The 19,662-nt window shown below is 43.0% G+C and overlaps 1 protein-coding gene across 1 annotated transcript in view; it reads left to right on the top strand.

Moving 5' to 3' along the window:
- The window catches only part of DET1 (DET1 partner of COP1 E3 ubiquitin ligase), a 142,665-nt gene extending 125,050 nt beyond the window's left edge, over nt 1-17,615 (top strand). Inside the window, exon 5 of the mRNA XM_085644466.1 lies at nt 16,608-17,615. Within this exon, the coding sequence (XP_085500592.1) occupies nt 16,608-16,797 (190 nt within the window). The 3' untranslated portion in view covers nt 16,798-17,615. The remainder of the gene's footprint in view (nt 1-16,607) is intronic.
- The last annotated feature ends 2,047 nt before the right edge of the window (nt 17,616-19,662 follow it).

Raw genomic sequence — 19,662 nt, forward strand, 5'->3', positions numbered from 1 at the left:
ACCACGAAGGAACTGGAGCAAGGTTACAGATGAGCAACTTAACTCCACCTTCACCCGAGACAACCACACCTGGGCACCCGAGTCAAATGACGCAGCCATCGAACTCCACACCTGGATCTTCAACTGCTCAGAAGAGCTTGCCCCGCTGCGCAACCCCTGACAGACAATGCCCAAGGAAAGCCACCTGGTTCACCGCCGCTCTCCAAGAAGCGAGGCGCAACTGCAGACACCTGGAGTAGAACGGGAGAAACACCAAGACAATCGAAAACCACACCGCCTACAAGGACGCCATGATGGACTACCACAACCAGATCAGAGCCACCAAGAGGAACTTCATCCACAACAAAATCCTGGCCAACTCCACCAACTCCAAGGAACTTTTCAGTGCCATTCAAGAATTCACCAACCCACACAGCGAAGCCACAGACATCACCCCATCCCAAGACCTCTGCGACAAGCTTGGAACCTATTTCCACCTCAAGCTCAAAAACCTCTACGACAACTTCATCGACCATCCACCAGGCATCACAGATGGCCCCCAGCCCCCAGAAACACCAGCCAGCCCACCATCTCCAGCTGGACACCGATCACGGCCGAAGACACTGCCTTGACCATGAAAAGCCTCCACTCGGGGGCAGGGGGGCCACCGACCCTTGGCCCCCTCACATCTACCACAGACCCGTGGCCGCCATTGCACCCGAACTACAACGCACCATCAACACCACTTTCAAAACAGGCACCTTCCCAGACGACTGCAAGCGCGCAGAAGTCCGACCCCTGCTCATGAAAGCCCACAGCTGACCCCACCGACCTCAAGAATTATCGGCCCATCTCGCGCCTTCCCTTCGCAGCCAAAGTTGCAGAGAAAACAGTCAACAGGAAACGGACACGATTCATTGAAGAGAACGCCGTCCTCGACCTGTCCCAATCTGGATTCCAAAGCAACCACAGCACAGAGACCGGCCTACTCTGTGCCATAGACAACATCCGCATCCTCCTGGACCAAGGCCACTCTGCAGCCCTCATCCTAATCGAGCTATCAGCGGCCTTCGACACCATCTCCCACCGCACACTAGTCGCCAGACTATACGATGCAGGCATACAAAGAACAGTCCTGGACTGGATCCGATCATTCCTCACCGCAAGAAGCCAAAGGATCAGACTCCCACCCTTCCTTTCCGACCCAACGAAAATCACCTGCGGAGTCCCACAGGGTTCATCCTTGAGCCTCACCCTCTTAAACATTTACATGGCCACCCTTGCAGCCATCGTCCGACAACACGGCCTCAACATCGTATCCTACGCCGACGACACCTTGCTCATCCTCTCCCTCACCAAAGACCCCACCAATGCAAGAGGTCGCAGTCTGGATGACCAACAGCTGCCTGAAGCTCAAAGCCGAGAAGACACAAGTCCTCGTCCTCGGTACCACCCCTTCTGCATGGGACAGTGCCTGGTGGCTGACCGCCCTCGGAATCCCACCTACACCCTCAGACCCCGCCAAGAACCTCGGCATCGGACTCGACTCATCACTCACCATGAACCGACAGGTCAATGCCATCACCTCCAGCTGCTTCAACACCCTCCGCATCCTCCGCAAGACCTTCAAGTGGATTCCCCCCGAGTCAAGGAAGACAGTCACCCACTCATGCACTCTTCACCAGCAGACTTGACTATGAAAACGCACTCCACGACGGCATCAACAAGTTCCTACTCCGTAAACCCCAGACAATACAGAACACTGTCGCCTGCCTCGTCCTTGGCATTCCCCAACACGAACACATCAGCCAACACCTACGAAGTCTCCACTGGCTCCCCGTGCAGAAAAGAGTCACTTTCAAAATCCTCACTCCCGCCTACAAATGCCTACACAACAACGGACCCAATTACCTCAACGACAGAATCAACTTCCACGTACCCAAAAGAAATCTCTGATCTTCCAACCTTGCACTGGCCGAAACCCCATGCATCCACAAAGCCAGAGCAGGCGGAAGATCCTTCGCTCACATTGCAGCCAAAACCTGGAATGAGCTACCAGCAGACATCAGATGTGCCCTCTCCCTGAACACCTTCAGGAAGACCCTCAAGACCTGGCTCTTCAGCTAAACAGATCTGCGGACCCCCATGACCCCCCACCCTCAGCACCTTGAGACCCTCGCGGGTGAGTAGCACGCTTACAATTCCTTGATTGATTGATTGAACTCTTGTCTTTGGAACAGATTCCAGCTCTCACCTTGATTCACGTTGATTTTCGGTTTCTGGTGACCACGAGACAACAACTAGAGTTCAAAGAGGCCATGGCTAGGATCTTTGGTACCCGACTAGATCCCTCTGAAGCACCTATGGTCCTTAAGGATCAAAGTTGGCCTCCAGTCAATTTACTGCCAGCAGATTCATCCATGTCGCTGACTGTGCCACTCAACCCTATCCCAATGTCTACCCCGACTCAGACATTGCACCAAGCTCGATGCCCTTTACAGCAACATGGCAAATGCCTCAACCCAGAGTGTTGATGCTGAAGCTGGATGTGGAGTTGATTGTTCATTCGGACTCTGAGATAAATCCTGTGACTTCTACCAGTGCCGCACACCCACTCTGATTTGGAGACTGTTCCACAACAATAAGTTGACCCTGATGATGACATTGAAAGGGAACACTAAGGCAGCATAAACCTTTGACTTTCAGGTTGACAGTGGACTCAACACATTCCCTGACACTGGCTTCTACTCGTCCACACGGGCTACAGCTACTGAAGAAGCTGTGCCATTTTCTTTTTCTTTGCCGTTTTCTTTTTGTATATCTCTCTACGGTACCTTCTTTTTCTGGCCCTGCCTTTCCTTTATCTTTTCACCTTTTTTTCTGATTTGAGGAAAAGATTTCCCAATAAATTGGGACATACTTTTTGTATATATATATATGTGCTCAGTGTAAATAAGATCATGCTATTATCTCCACAGCCCTGAGGAAGTCACAAGACATGACGAAACACGTGTCGGCTGTTGCTCATTTGGATCAAGTCCTTGAAACTACAATTATTTTTCAATACACCGTCTCTCAAAGTCATACTCATTTAGGGGACATTGTTTTTTTCTTGGTCTTGATTAGAATTGTGATGTTTGTTCGTACAATGCTTTTCTAAATTAAAAAAATTCCTTGCACGCACTTTGGACGAATCTATATCTGTTTGGTTGCCAGTGATACTGTGATAATATCCAATGGTTTCTTTTTTGGTTACATACCAATATGATTAATAGTTGCTACTTCTGAGTGCCGGGATATTTGTATACAATAAATACCACACGTTTTGGCCTTTATTCGTGAACCCTATCGAGGCCAAAGCTTTACGAAGTTTTACTGCCAATTCTATTGCTTGTTCAAATTTCGTATGTAGGGTCATTCCTAACATAAACCTCTTTTTTATCAGCTATTCGATTTTTCCAAGCCACACTAGATGTTTAATGAGCAACAATTTAACCCACTTGGAAAACTGCATACTAAAGGGTCATGTGATGCAGTGTTCTAAATGTTAATTCCCAACACACTGTTTCCCTTCCTTTCCAACCATTTTAATTTGGATGTTTTAACCTTCATTTTCATAACTGGAAATCTGTCCAGAATAAAGCCACAATGTTCTTCAAGAGCTACGTCATTTAGTTCTTTTGACAGTCTCATTGCCAATATTGTACTGAATATTTCTGATGGATACTTCTTCCACATATTCCTCATACTATGAATATTTTTCAGGTGCTAGACTGTACCGGAAAACTACCCCAGCATTGCCAAATGCTTCTGTATGTTTCCATCCATGACTGTGCCCTCTTAGGTTTGATGGCCTGACATAATCTTGGTGCTTAAGTGACTAAATTTCCTTTAGCTCTTGAGAGCAAGCCAGTTGCAACACAACCCCTTGGCCTCCAACCCCTTTTCAATTTTCTTTATTTATTGGTGCACCCAAATGCCATTAGAGGGTGGAGACCAAACTCTTTTTATCCAAGCCTACTTGATACACCAAAGCAATCATCTCTCATTCAGTTAAGTCTTGCGACAAGACATAGTCTCACAAAAGAACTTCAATCAGAGCATAACAATGATTGGAATAGAAATCCTTTTGAAGATCCAGTCCCATTCCCGGGACCTGCTTTCCTGATGCTTTTCCCCAATGCAGGTTTCTTCTCATCGGCTGAGCCGATTTCTTCAATAAACAAGATTAAGCCAAAATTCCCTGCTCCATCAACTAGCCTCTTGCCGGTTGAGACCTTCCCCACAGGTGATGCTCAACCCCTTGTTGCATGAATCCAAATGAAGATGGTATCCAGTAGGTGGCTGTACTACTAGAATTGATAGCTTGCTCGGATAGAGTCACTGGTTCTTCCGCTCAGACGCCCCTTGAGGTTCCAACGGCTCTGACTGGACGTAGCAACATCACGTATACCAGTACACCGGGCCTCCAAAATGACGACGCCACCTGGCAAAAAAGTCAGCACACTCAAAGACATGCTCACGAGGCAGGTTAGCTCTTCAGTGGCGACGCACTCCCCTAATTACCATCCGCGCCCCGTCTCCCGAGAGATGACATTGAGGCCTGGTTACTCATTTCCTACAGAGAAACACTTTTCTCCTCCTTGAGGGAGGACCTTTGGGGGGGTCAGGATGGATCTCTCACACGAATTACAAGCTGTTCAGGAGGTGACCGAAAGTGTGGAAAGAGTCGATACCCTGGAGAATCATGAAATATCCAGAGATGAAGAGATTATGCAATTACAGCAACACATTTCTTGCCTTAAAGATCAGTAAATGAATCTCTAGGCGCACACAAAGGCTCTTGAAAACAGATCTCGACATAGCAATACAAGGATTCGGGATTCTTCCAGGGCAGTGAAAGGAGAAGATATCCTGGCCTATGTGACTGCCCTTTTTGCCCAAAACTCGGAGAGACACAGATTGCAGACATAGGTTTGGACGGAGTGCACAGTGTGGGCCTACCAAGGTCCAGGGACTCTCCCCCAGTGGATATCTTGACATGCGCTCATGATTTGACTGTGAAGGAACAGATTCTGCACAAGGCTAAAGACATGCACCCAATTCAATTTATATGACACTCCTTGCAGCTATGAATGTAAAGAGAAGGGCCCCCTACTACGAGGATATGGTTCCTTAATATAGGGAATTCACAATAATTGTACAGAATTAAGGAAACCAAACCACAAGAGAACAATGCAAAAATGATAATTCATATTGTCAATGAGAATCCAGAAGCGACAATGATTATAGCAAAAGTACAAAACAAGTTTTATTATACATCAAATATGTGTAAAAACAATGTAATCATTCTTGCAAGCCTAATGTATCCAACATACACTTTCAATCATACACTCAGAAATATACAAACATATAAAGATTTGTAAACCATGATATATAAATAATAATTAGTATTACACAGATTGCATAAAAATAGATTGGCACAAATTTTTGGTTGACTAGAATGTATTCTACGCGCGTTTCGGCACACACAGGTGCCTTCGTCAGGAAAAGTTGGCCACTGAAAAAGGGACAATGATAGTTCTGAAATATCTTTATAATAAAGGACCAGATTCTTATAATACGATGTGCACAATAAAGTTGCTTTCACAGAAGCAGATGAACTTAAAAAATGGAGTCACAGGTGGTCCAATAATATTCCTAATTTTAGCAGCAAAAAAGATTATAATATCTTGAAATATATTGATGAAAGTTGGCTGAAAACCTCTGATATGAAGACCATCCAAGTTCGTAAAGATGCAATATAGCGCAAGATGTAGGGAGTCCGTTTTACCTCGTTCGTAAGCTTCTAGGTCCACAATGATATGTTGAATCCATTATTTCATGGGAAATGTTTCAATTTGATAATGTCCAAGCTTACGGTGCAGCGCTTCCGAGAATGCGCACGTCTTTTCCTACGCTAGTCAAAGATATTATAATCTTTTTCGCTGCTAAAATTAGGAATATTATTGGACCACCTGTGACTCCATTTTTTAAGTTCATCTGCTTCTGTGAAACCAACTTTATTGTGCACATCGTATTATAAGAATCTGGTCCTTTATTATAAAGATATTCCAGAACTATCATTGTCCCTTTTTCAGTGGCCAACTTTTCCTGACGAAGGCACCTGTGTGTGCCGAAACGCGCGTAGAATACATTCTAGTCAACCAAAAATTTGTGCCACACTATTTTTATGCAATCTGTGTAATACTAATTATTATATATATATCATTGTTTACAAATCTTTATATGTTTGTATATTTCTGAGTGTATGATTGAAAGTGTGTATGTTGGATACGTTAGCCCTTGCAAGAATGATTACGTTGTTTTTACACATATTTGATGTATAATAAAAATTGTTTTGTACTTTTGCTATAATCATTGTAGCTTCTGGGTTCTCATTGACCGTATGTATTATCATTTTTGCATTGTTCTCTTGTTGTTGGGTTTCCTTAATTCTGTACAATTACTCCTTGCAACTATTCCAGGACATCTCCGCCATAACACTACAGAAGCAGCGTGAGCTTGGCCCGGTGACCACCTTCCTCCACGATAAGAACTTATCCTACACCTGGGGCCATCCCTCTTTTTTGTCTCATCTTTCCCTAAGAGGGGAAACGTCATCACCTCTGTTCACTCACGTCGGCCTGCAAACTGCTCCAAATTGAACCCTCTGAGATGCCTGTCCCCTGACCAACCACTGCATCGTGAGGGGGCGGACTGCAATCTCGCTAGTGATGAAACAAGACCCACTCTGGAACCCCAAGTCCTGCTTCAGCCACAATTGCTCAGGAGTGGAAGGCTGTCCTGGAGAAGCTGTCAGAAGAATAGACAATGCAGGACATTGTATGATCTGGATGGGGCCGTGAATATGCTTTTCTAGCTTTTGGAGGGTTTGCTGGGGATCCGGGGATACCTGTTTCTGGAAGTTCGACTGCCACTGACCCCATATACTTTGTTTCCATTGAACTGGCACTGGCTCAATGCAGTGACTTCCACGTTCCAGGGACTTTGATCTTGATCTGGTTGTTGTTTCAGTTGTGTTTTGTTCTACTGGTGTACTCACATATACAGCATAATCCTTACACAATGGTTTTCAATTACAGCAGGGCGGCTACCTTGCAGCATGTTCCCCATAACCTGACTCAGCAGCCTTGGCGTAGCAGATTTCTAGAGCCCTGTACACCCCATTCCACATAATATACTGAAAGTGGTTGCATTGAACGTGAAAGGGCTCAACAACCCCACTAAGTGACGCAATGTTATCGCTTATCTAGAACAGTCACATGCTGATATATGCCTACTTCAGGAAACTTGCCTGATTGCGAGCAATTGGCATAGACTTCTATCCAAAGCTTTCCCTCACCAATACTTTTCCTACATGGCTCGTAAAATGGCTTGAGTGGCAATCTTAATCTCATACTCTTTTCGGGGGCAGTGGAATCAGGCTTGCAGAAATCGAGGGCCGCCTTCTTTTCCTCTAGATACCGATGGGTCCACACACACTGATTTTGGGTTCTATATATACGCCCCCAATGAGGGACAGGAACAGTTTTTGAGGACAGCAGTAGCAGAGTCCTTGATGATGCAGGATCGTTTGGTCTTAATTGGGGGAGACCTCAACCTGGTGTTTCATAATGACTTGGACCACTCTACCCATAGGGAAGGAGGTATAGGTGTGCTGTCTCTGTATGGTGGCCATTGGCTGTACAAGATGGGTTTGAGAGATTTGTGGCGGGAGAGTCACCCGCAGACACAAGACTACACCTTTTGCTCCCACACCCATAAATCTTACTCCCTTCTTGACAGTGGAGATAGAGCCACGGTAACTTCTGGACCATTCGGCTGTAGTTCTAGCACTACAACTACCTCTTGTCGACACTGCCTTCCGACCGTGGCGAATGAGGGAGACCCTCTTACGGTGGCCAGCTGTGGTTCAGCAAATACGGAAAGCTATCACTGGCTATTTTAGTATTAATCATACTCCAGATATGCCAGTTGTGCTGGTGTGGGATACCTTAAAAGCAGTCATCAGAGGTGAATTTCTCGCAGTATCCTCGCCAGATAATAAATTAAGAAGGGATAAAAGTGACTATAAAATCAGGTGCATGGGCTAGAGTGTTTCCATTATCATTCCGAGGCTCCTAGGATATGGCGCCAATTGGAGCCCACCATGAAACAGTGTTGTATCTGGATAGAGCCAAGTATTCCTTGCTCCATCTTCGGCACTGTTTATATGTTAGGGTTAACAGGTGTGGGAGGTTATTATCAAATAAGCTCAGGGTGCAACGTTAGGCATCAGGAGTTGAATCCTTAGGGACGACTGAAGGTAAAGTAGTTGAAGGCAATTGTCCTACTACTTCCACGTTAAGAGACTTTTACAAGGACCTTTACGCTGCTCGTAGGAAATTCAGCCCTTAACCTGCAGCACGTTTACAGATAAAATTGCTATCTTTCTAGAACTAGGTAAAGTTGTAGGCCACAACAGTATCCTCAGCACGCAAACACAACCTTTTTGACAGCGGCTCTGGATTCCCCTTGAAGTTATTACTGCCATCTCCAAACAGAAATCGCTAGGTCCGGGTTGCTTTCCAGCAATTTTTTATAAAACCTTTTTGTGACCTATTAGCACCCCTTCTCATGAGACTCTTTAATATGATCGCCAACATGGCCACGATTCCCCCCTCGGTGTTGGAAGCATTGATTGTAGTCATTCCTAAACCCGGCAAGGACAGCTGCCAACGTAGGTCATATAGACCCATCTCACTGCTAAACGTATATGCTAAACTCTTCACTGGCACTCTTGCGGCCCATCTAGGCCTTTTGATGTTTGGACTGGTGGCCCCAGATCAGGCAGGTTTCACTCCCCAGGGACAATACCGGATAATACTAAACTAATCCTTTAACTCATAGATGAGGCCAACTGCTCCAAAAGGGAGATCATGCTACTTGGTATAGATGCCCAAAAGGTCTTTGATTGTGTTCACTGGCCCAATCTCTAAGAGACATTGGCCCATTTTGGTTTGGGAGAGCGTTTCAAGTCCGCATCTTGAGCAACAAAGGGGAGTTGAAAGCGTCCGTCAGGTTTAACAGGTGGAGTTCTACATCTTTCCCTATATGCCTGGGCACACAACAGGAGTGTCCATTGTCACCTCTGTTATTCACTCTTAACATGGACCATCACGGTTGGTGCTTCGGTGGGGAGGAACATGTCATCAGCTTATACACTGATGACGTTTATAGTAGCTGTAGAAAATTTTCGAGACACCTTACCAGTCCTTTTAGAGGAGATGAGAGAGTTTGGAGAGACTTCAGGCTTCCGTATAAATCTTCATAAATCACAGGCCCTTAATATTTCTGCATTACCTGAGACAGTGACTTACATAGCCCAGAATTGTAATTGCATTTGTATAGTGCTTACTACTCCTAGTGAGAAGTTTAAGTGCTTTTTGGCAGGTAGCGCGCTACTCCGGAACCCAAACAGGATTAGTGGGGAAATTAGTATAGGAGAATATGAAATTAATTTGAGCGGTGGACATGTAAGTTTGTTATTCGTATTGAAAAAGGATATTGGAGGGATAGAAGAGGGAAGGGTTAGCATTTACATAGAGCTTGCTACCCCTGGTGAGGTGTTGAAGCGCTTTTCGGCAGGTAGCACACTACTTCAATACCCAACAAGGATTAGTGGTGAATTAGAACAGGGAAATATAAAAAATGTATTCGAACGGTGGACATGTTAGTCTGTTATTTGTATTGAAAAGGATAGTGGAGGGATAGAAGAGTGGGTGGGGTTTTAGAAATTTTCTTTTGGGTTATTTGGATCTCATAGTAGTAAGAGGAGATTTGGGATGAGTAAAGGGGAGGTGGAGGGGGAAGAGTCCGAGGGAAGGATTTAGAAATGCTTGTTTGGGAGATCTGAATAGTAAAAGCGATATGAGATGACGCAAGGAGGCTTAGAGGAGGGAAGAGTCTTGAGAGGGTTAGTTTGGAGATTGTAGTAGTAGAATGAGGTTTGGGATGAGTTGTAGAGTGGAGGTAGAGGATATATTGAAAGAGGTATAGGTTGAGAAAAAGGGTAGTGCATTGAAAAGAGTATTAGATTGAGGTTTGGGAGGAATCAGAGTGGAGGTAAATGACCTATTGCGAGAGGTATAGGGTCAAATATAGGGTAGTTAATCGGAGACGCAGAATTGGAAGCAAAGTAATAACTTGCTACAATTGGCGACTGCATCCATTTCCTATCTGGGTATTCAGCTGGCACCGACATTGAGGGAGGTTAACACTATTTATTAATTATCAGAATTTACTACGGCGAGTAAGGGCTGATCTAGCTTGATGGAAACCCTATCCTTTGTCTCTGCTGGGCCGTGTAGCAGTTCTGAAAAAGATGGTTCACCTGAAGATTCTTATTCTCTTTCAGACTCTCCCATCATAACCCCACCAGGGATGATATAATCTCTAGAGAAGCTCATACAGTGATTTGCCTGGGCTGATGGTCTGCCTTGAATAAAACTGGTACTCATTTGGCGTCCTCCCTGAGAAGAGGGCCTGGGTATTCCGAGATTGCTACATTGCGATCTTGCAGCCCAGCTTCACTAGTCAAGTGGTCCAGAGACAAGTCTGAGAAGCCTTGGTTGTTTATGGACCTGGTAGTGTCCGGCACCCCGCTATGGAAGATTCAGTTTCTGCCGCGGGTCCGCAGACCAGCGGGCCTCTGTCTCTGATAACTGGCTCACTCCTGAGGGTATGGGATGGACAGGCAACACATAGCAACCTCTTCATTCCCCTTCTCCTTAACCCCCTTAGTTGGCAATTCCGACTTTATACCGTGACTTGATCAGGCGGGATTCTGGGTCTGGCAGGAAGTGGGATGCCACTCCACTGGGCATTTTTTCGATAGTGAGGGCCCATCCCTTTTGATAGGCTCAGAGACGACTGGGACGTACCTGAGGATGAGAGGCTGTGTTATATTCAAATTGGGTTATGCAATCCCAGTTAGAGTAGGGGCGGAAAGACTTCTGATGAATCTTCGAAAAATGGCTTCTTACCAAACAAACTGAAACACCTCTTCACAGATTTGTATATGACCTTATTACCTAGTTCCTTGAGTCGAAGTCTCCGGCGCAGCTTTGCTGGGTGGCAGAGCCGGATAGACATTAAACCCATAAGAAATGGCCGGGTATATATTACATGGTGCGCCATTCAACCCATAATACCTCTAATACTGAAACTAACACCAACATTGTTATGTACTGGTACTTGACCCAGACCCAACTCCACAGAGGTAGCCCGGCCCATAGTACTGAATGTTGGCATGGATGTGGCGCACCAGGGACTCTTACACACATTCTATGGGATCGTCCCAAGTTGATTCAATTCTGGAAAGAAATTCTGGCCGCCATTTACACCCATTTTCAGTTTCAACTCCCCCGCATTCCTGCCTATATAATCCTTGGCCTCCCTAATGCACTTTCATATCCGCTTACATCTCGCAGGGGATGCCACATTAGCTTGGCACGTGGGGCGGCTCACCAGACGATCCTGGCTCATTGGGAGGCGGAGAGGTTGCCGACATATCTAGAAAGGCTTCACTGTATCTGGCATATACTAGGTATAGAGCAATTGACTTTGACATTAACAGCGTAGGGGCATTCTTACCAAGACCTGTGGAAACCATTTATAACATTTCTCTCCCAGGAACTTAGAGAATTGACATGCCCCCACTACCTGCGATTATTTTGCTTGACTGAACCGAAGCATACACCAGGGACGAGGGACCCACCCTATAACTTATTGCCTTATTTACCTAAGCTTTTTGGTTATTATTCTTCCCATATGGATGCAGCTGTGAGTGCCCCAGGTGGGTGAGGTAGAGTGGGGAGGGTGGGAGGTCTGTTGGAGGGGTTAAATAGTTGCTTTTTATATCATGTACATTTATTGTTTCAATTTATGTATTGTATTGAGACGCTTGTGTATGAGACTGCTGAAATACTGGTACTTTGAACTTAAAACTTAAACCAAATTCCTCCTCATCCAAACTAAAGAAAAGTTGCTTCATGTCCTCAACTGACTTGATAACCGAACTGCAGTAAACTGTAAACTCTCTATCGCCAACTCTGTTTAGTCACTTGAGATTACAACAGACAAAAACCTAGGCATGAAAGACCATTTCAATGTCTCAACAGAAAGTGCCTTCTTCACGCTGAAACATCTAAAAAAAAAAAAAACAACTACAAAAAAACCTCTTCATCCCCCCCTAATGACTTAGACTGTAGTGCAATTTCTAGTCCTCTCCAAGCTAGACTACGGCAACGCAACAATCAGTTGTACACCAAAAATCCACCTTATCCCTATGAAATCCTCACTCAATGGATCTTCTCGACTCCTCTCCGGGGAGAGCTGCTATGACCACATTACTTCCACACTTAAAAAAAACTCAACTGTCTACCAATCAAAGCGAGAAGTATATTCAAAACAACCTGCATAATCCTCTTTACACTGAAAAACCTATCTACTTCGCAAACAAACTGCCAAATGCCATCCAAAAAACACCTTTGTGAAGCTCAATTTCTCTATTCCTAATTCCACTTAAATTCAAGAAAGAGAAATCACACCCGATCGTTGTCTAGAAATGCACCTAGAATTTGGATTGCCGTGCTAAGGGATCTTTGCACCCCTCAATCTGTCCTACACTTCATTAAAAACCTCAAACTACTACTTCTCAACAAATACCTAACCCCCACCTCCTAAAACAATCAGTGTCCTTTGATACACATCTCCCCCAACTCTCAATGAGCTTGAACTTTACTGCCTGTGGGAAAAACTGACACAGCACCTCTTACCCATGTATCAACCAACCAACGAAACCTTCAAACTCTTTTGCCCATCCATTTCACCATATATTGTAGTTTTTGTACACTGTATTTTTGTACCTTGTAATGTTACTGTGCAAACTGTGTAAAGTGCTCGGAAACCTTGGGATCAGGATTGCACTATATAAAACTCGAAAATAAAATAAATAATGGTGTGCAGAGTGCCGGAATGGATGGAATTTACCTTGCCCTCTACTGAGGCCTAATTTAATATTTTGACAGATCTTGCAACTTTCCTCCTGCATTTTTAGAACTTCTGCTACATTTTTAACAAGATCCTGTCGCAGCCTTTACTAGCTTTCTGGGAGAAACCATTTAGAGATTGTAAAGTTCCAGGCAAATCACTTGAGCACATGTCTGCTCTGTGCAACCCGAAGTATTGTCTTCACATTTCTCTTCAGAGTGTAGAAGTCCTAGTTCCTTCCACTAACTACAGTCGTCATACCTCATGAATTTTGGAGCTATAACTTTCTCGTTCCTACTGTGGGTATATTTACTTCAAGCTTTTATATAGTTTTCAGAGTGGGGGTAGCCGTGAAAAATATTGTCAATACACCCAAACATGTATGGAATAGCATGATTTTTGCATGGTCACGTCCGTTTATTTGAATTGCTCCACCTTCTACCTAAACCTATAAAGTGTCTGGTTTTGGAAAAGTAGTTTACTGTTTTACAATTCCGCATTTTGTCTGAAACAGGCTGAGGAATAATTTTAAGTTGTAAGTCCTGTTTTTCATTTAATTTTACTCTTTTGTACATAATACCATTGATGAATTAGATCTCAAATGTCCATGCCTCAATCAGACATATTCACTAAAAAAGTCACAGTTAAAAATTGAGTTATAGTTCTAGCTCAAAAACTTACAATCCCTGAAATTCGCCAGTTATGATGCAAAGTGCACACAGAACACACCATAACTAAGGTTGACCTTCATGTTTTACAGTTTCTAGATTGTGTTTTTATCCTGTCCCATTGGCAAAAAGTTGTTTTAACCATGTTGGGCAGCATTAATGTTGTATTGTGTGCACCATGAGCCATTATTGCCGACTAGGTGGTTCTCCATGTTTTAGTTAGTAACTTTTTAAACTTTTTTTGTGTGCTCCAACATCATTTATGATACCTCTCATGGTGCCCCCTACCCATTGCTATGGAATTTATTTTCCCAGATCGCAAAAGTTGGAAAAGAAATTCTCCAGCCAATCACATTCGTCAAAAAATTAACTTCTAATTTACAGAAGTCCTAAATCCTTGCTTCGTGACTTTAAATGACAGATAATTACAAAAGGGTTACTGGAACATTTTTTACACACCTGTATCTCAAAATGTTGGACGCGATGCACAGCAAACCAACAAAAGCCCACTCTCCATGTTTGGTGTAAATCTGTTTTGTCCCTCCATACACCTTAAGTTGTTGTTCCCTGCACATGTGGTCGAATTTTAGATGCCTATGACAAGTTAATGCTAAGTTAGGTTCAGATCTTTCCTTGGGGACAAAAGTTATAGACAAATCCGTTTCAATGCAATGTGCATCTGGAAGATACCCTTATGGCTGTGACTGCCACTCTGTAATATATTTTGCACAAATTGTTGGTTTGGTATAAACCCTTTCAGTAGATTTTGTGATAGAAGCTTTAAAAAGTTGTAGCATGGGCTTTAATGGGTTAACACTTCCGTTTATTCGTTCCATATAAAATCGTGAATCAGAAAATTGTTAATCACATCAATACGAATCTTGTCATTCACATGTACCTTTTTTGTCAAAAGCATTTGACTGAGGAAGGTTATTTATTTTTTTCATACCTTTTTCAAATTAAAACTGCAATTTTCACACTATGGAAGGAGAGTGCTGGGGGTTAACAGAGGTGTGGAAATTGCATTAAAAAAACAGCAAATTGCAATTTTCTAAAAAAACCCAGCTATTTAATACACTGAAGAACACCCCTTTTTGTGGGAAAAATTGAAGAATTTTCACTAACAAAAATATGTAATTTTTTTTTTAAATAAAAAAAATGGGGCAAAAACCGCCACTTGCATGAGACACAGGACATGTGCATTGGGGAGGCTTCCTGGGTTTGATTGAACGTAGCCCATCAGACAACCCTTGCAGCTCACTTGTACAGTGTGTGAAGCTGCCCTCAGATGGTCGGTGTAGGGCCTGGCTGCGACCAGGCTCTCCAGCCGGCTCCCGTCGCTGCACACAGCGGGGCCTTGGAAAAAAGCGTGTTTTAAAACTGAGTTATGGTTCTAGTGAAGACGTGCTGAACCACTGAAATTTGTCAGTTATGGTAAGAAACACTCGAAAAACGCACCACAACTCACGTTTCCAGCCATTGTGAGTATACAAAATGTCCATTTTAAAATGGTACAGAGAAAAAGATTGAGTCCGGAGAGCAGAACATGGCGGATGAAGTGAGTTATGGAGTGTGTTGTATGTGCTTCATGCTATAGCTGTGTTAAGCCCCTGTGTGGAAAATCTGGGCAATTTGTACATGCATCTCGGGGGATGTTATCCAGAGGTCATATAATGATTGTGTTTTAGGCCATAAGGGACATACATAGCTGGCAAATTCAATATGTGAGAAATTGGGCTGTTGGTTGACTGATGTGTGAGCCCTAGTCAAGCAGCAACCATTGATATCCTTTAAGCAGACAAGTGTCTAATTGAGTTCATTGTAAGTATTCTCCTATTTGTAAGGTGGTATGAAAGCTGTGAGCCCATATGGCACCTAAATCCTACACCAGTCCTTGTGTGACTTACCATCTGAAAGGAGATTCATTATTCCATAGTTGGCCTCCGTATTTCTTTTGTGGATGGAGGTGTAAGTTATTCAGGCTGCTCGTTTCCATGATAATTGAGTAATGCAAGTTCAATTTATGCAGATATCTTACACAAATTGATTTTTTCTATTCTGGACACTATCTCCATTAGTCCCTACAGACTAGAGCTGTGTAACCTTGACCTGCTCTTTGATAATACCCAGTAATGGTCAATTATGCAATTGCAGCGAAATTTTTATCTTTTATGATTTGCCCTGTTATTTAAAATCACTTTACGCGTACCACGGCGCAGTTTAGCATAACATTTCAGTATCATAATTAGAAAGCTGAAGAGGTTTGACCCTTGTAAGGCAGGGCGCACAGACACACATCAACACTCCAATTTTGCCAAAGATATCACTTTTACAGAGAATATTATTAGTGTAGTCACAACTTGGATGTTTTTGAACTGTAGCATGAACCATTGTTCTTCTGAATTGCTGATATCTAAGGAAGGTCTAATAAATCCCTCACCTACATTACGAAGACAGAGACCCGTGACTCCCACTCGCTGTTTTTTTCCAACTTTTAGAGGATTCGAATATTTTTATTACATCTTGACAGATGAAGCTACAGTAAAGTATCTGAAAGGTCGATTTGTTTTGGTTTGTCTATCATTCAACCATCTGAAGTCTGATCGAAGGAGAAAAAGGAACTACCAACCTGTGGAATGATATTTTAGCTGAGAAAGCCAAAGTGTAAGCTTCAAAATAGTACAAGTAGACAGAAGAATTGACATTTTTAAAGTCCGTATGTAGTGGCTAGAACCGTTTATTTGCTGCATTCAAAACTTGTTTCAAAATGTAATGATGGATTTTGTAACTTAGTCATCTAATGGTTTTTAAAATTATAAACATGGTTTTGTGTGACCAATTTTTTTTTTCTCTCTTTTTTGATAGGTTTTATGCCCGGGATTCTGGTCTATTGAAATTTAAGATCCAAGCTGGACTGTTAGGCCGTCCCATCAACCATGCTGTGCGGCGACTAGTCGCATTTACATTTCACCCATTTGAGCCCTTTGCTATATCTGTGCAACGAACTAATGCAGAATATGTTGTCAATTTTCACATGCGCCACAGCTGCACGTAGAATGAAGGAAATCTAAGAATACTTATATTAATAAAACACATAAGGGGCAGATGTATCAAGCCTTTTTGCGTTCACAAACAGGCAGATTTGTAGAATCTGCCCGTTTGCGAAAGCAAAAAATGCTTTTCCGAAGTAGCAAGCCCAATTAAGCGATTCGGTAACCTGTTACCGAATCACAAAATGGGTTTGCTATTCGTTATTAGGAAGGAGTGTGTTTAGGGCATCCCTTCCTAATACCGAATCGCATCAGTATGTATGAATGTTTTGTGACCGTAAACGCGGTCGCAAAATATTCGCATTTTACCACCTACTTCAACTAGGTGGTAACCCAGTCGCATCCCCTTTGTGAATGTTTGTAAAACCATTTTTAAGAGCAGGCAGTGGTCCCACAGACCACTGCCTGCTCTTAAAATAATTAAAAGAAAACCTTTCATTTTACTTTTTGTAAAGCATCTCGTTTTCCTTTAAGAAAAACAGGCTGCTTTTAAGAAAAAAAAGATTGCTTTATTTAAAAGCAATGATGAAAAACAACGAGAGAGAGGGAAATTAAATAAGGAGCACTCTTAGTCTCCCAGGTAATATAATCATAACAACGAAAGAGTGTGCCTTTTTAGAGAGTAGAGCACGTATGTAGAAGCCAACTAGGTTCTTTAGAAAGCTCTCACTCACCAAACTAGTTGGTGACATGCTTCATCATCGGGCCCCACCAGGAGGGGCCGAATGCCACCCTGGTGTACTTCAACACCAGAATTACTGCAGAGCTGGTATTGTGTGATTTGTGATAAGTGTAAGTGAGTTAAAAATGTCTAGATTGTGTCAAAAAATGAAATTTATTAATTAGCCAGTCAGACATGGATAAGAACGAGATGTGGGATATAAAAACTGAATACATTGTTCAGCTATATCCGCTAGTGTGTGGTCAACATGTTTCTGCCTATGTGTGATAATTATTCAGGCATTCGTCAGGACCAGAATAAGGTGGACCTCAGCGGTGTGGGCGCGCTAAGGCCCACCCTAACCAGAGGTTGTAAGTGTGAAAAATTGATAAAAACAATATTAGTCAGGTAGTTCTTATGGCCGCTGGTCCGGCCATAAGAGGGACAACGCAGGTACCGAGCGGGTGCCTGGCAGCGAAGGCGGTATGCCATTTTGCCACCACCCCTCCCGAGACCCATGGTGTAATAAGTGATTACACCCCATTGTAAACTCGGTTCCTCTCAACACAAGAACTACCTGACTAATATTAATTTTACCAATTTTTCACACTTACAACCTCTGGTTAGGGTGGGCCTTAGCGCGCCCACACAGCCGAGGTTCACCTTATTCTGGTCCTGACGAATGCCTGATTAATTATCACACATAGGCAGAAACATGTTGACCACACACTAGCGGATATAGCTGAACAATTTATTCAGTTTTTATATCCCACATCTCGTTTTTATCCATGTCTGATTGGCTAATTAATACATTTATTTTTTTGACACAATCTAGACATTTGTAACTCACTTACACTTATCACAAATCACACAATACCAGCTCCGCAGTAATTCTGGCGTTGAAGCACACCAGGGTGGCATTCGGCCTCTCCTGGTGGGGCCAGATGATGAAGCATGTCACCAACTAGGTTGGTTAGTGAGGGCTTTCTAAAGAACCTATTTGACTTCTACATACGTACTCTACTCTCTAAAAAGGCACATTTTCGTTATGATGATTTTATTTAAAAGCAATCACAGGCATGGTGGTCTGCTGCTCTCAGCAGGCCACCATCCCTGTGATTTTTGCGATTCCTAGGGGGTTGTAAATTGCGACCTACCTCATTTATATCTCACAGAGGCGACCTGGTCCAGGTGGAGGGATCACAGAAAAGTCACCAAGCCCGTTCATGTGGTAGGTCACTTGCAACCCTCTAAGAATCGCAAAACGTGTACTACACACCTTAATACATGCCACTTTGCAATTTCCTAATTGCGAATCCTTGTGATTGCAATTAGGAAATCGCAAAATGGTATCTTCATACATCTGGCCCATAGTCTTTAGAAAGGTCAAAAGTGGGCGATCATGTCAATCGAAAGCCGGTCTTCTGTATTCCAAGTGGAAACGTTTTAGCAGGATTTTAGTATTGGACTGGATAACACACATGCAACAAACAGCAAAGTAACCCTGGTTATGACATGGCAGCATTGATGATCAGATTATTTTAACTGATCATGTATTTTGAAATACATATTTTGGGTCTGTATATGAAATAATGGGCACATTGTCTGGAATTTCACAATAAAAATATGGGAAATGTGTGTTTTTTAACTTCTGTGTATTTCCTACTTTTTTACTGATTATTGTTTGACGTAATGTATCAAATATATTACGTAGTTATGGATCTGACACACCAGATAACTATGTGTTCTTGAGACATTGCTAAATTTTAAGCGTTTGTGGTGATACATCTCACCAATGTATACACGATCCTTGGATGATGTCTTCCTGAGGTCACTGGTCATTGATTGCCCTACAAGAGCCCTGTCATAACAATCACTATTTTTAGTCTTTAGGGACAACTTTAGCAGCATGACATAGTTCACCAGAAGAAAGTGCAAAAGTTACTAAATGGGGTTTAAAGTGACTACTTTTGCATATATTGCATTAGAAGCTTTCTACAGTAACTGTATCCTACTAGCGATCTGACCCATCTAGTCTATAAAATGACAATGTCTACTTGCAACCTCGTTAAATAAAGATGCAATGCTCCTTGGAAAAGATTCTGCTCATGGTTAGAAAAACATTGGTTATAAGGTTTTTTTTTTTTGTAACTTGCCAAATTCCGAATTGGAGTTGGGGTCTTCATCAAGAATCCTATCACCTATGCAG

Source organism: Triturus cristatus, chromosome 3_1 (assembly GCF_964204655.1).
Source record: "Triturus cristatus chromosome 3_1, aTriCri1.1, whole genome shotgun sequence".
Taxonomy (NCBI): Eukaryota; Metazoa; Chordata; class Amphibia; order Caudata; family Salamandridae; genus Triturus; species Triturus cristatus.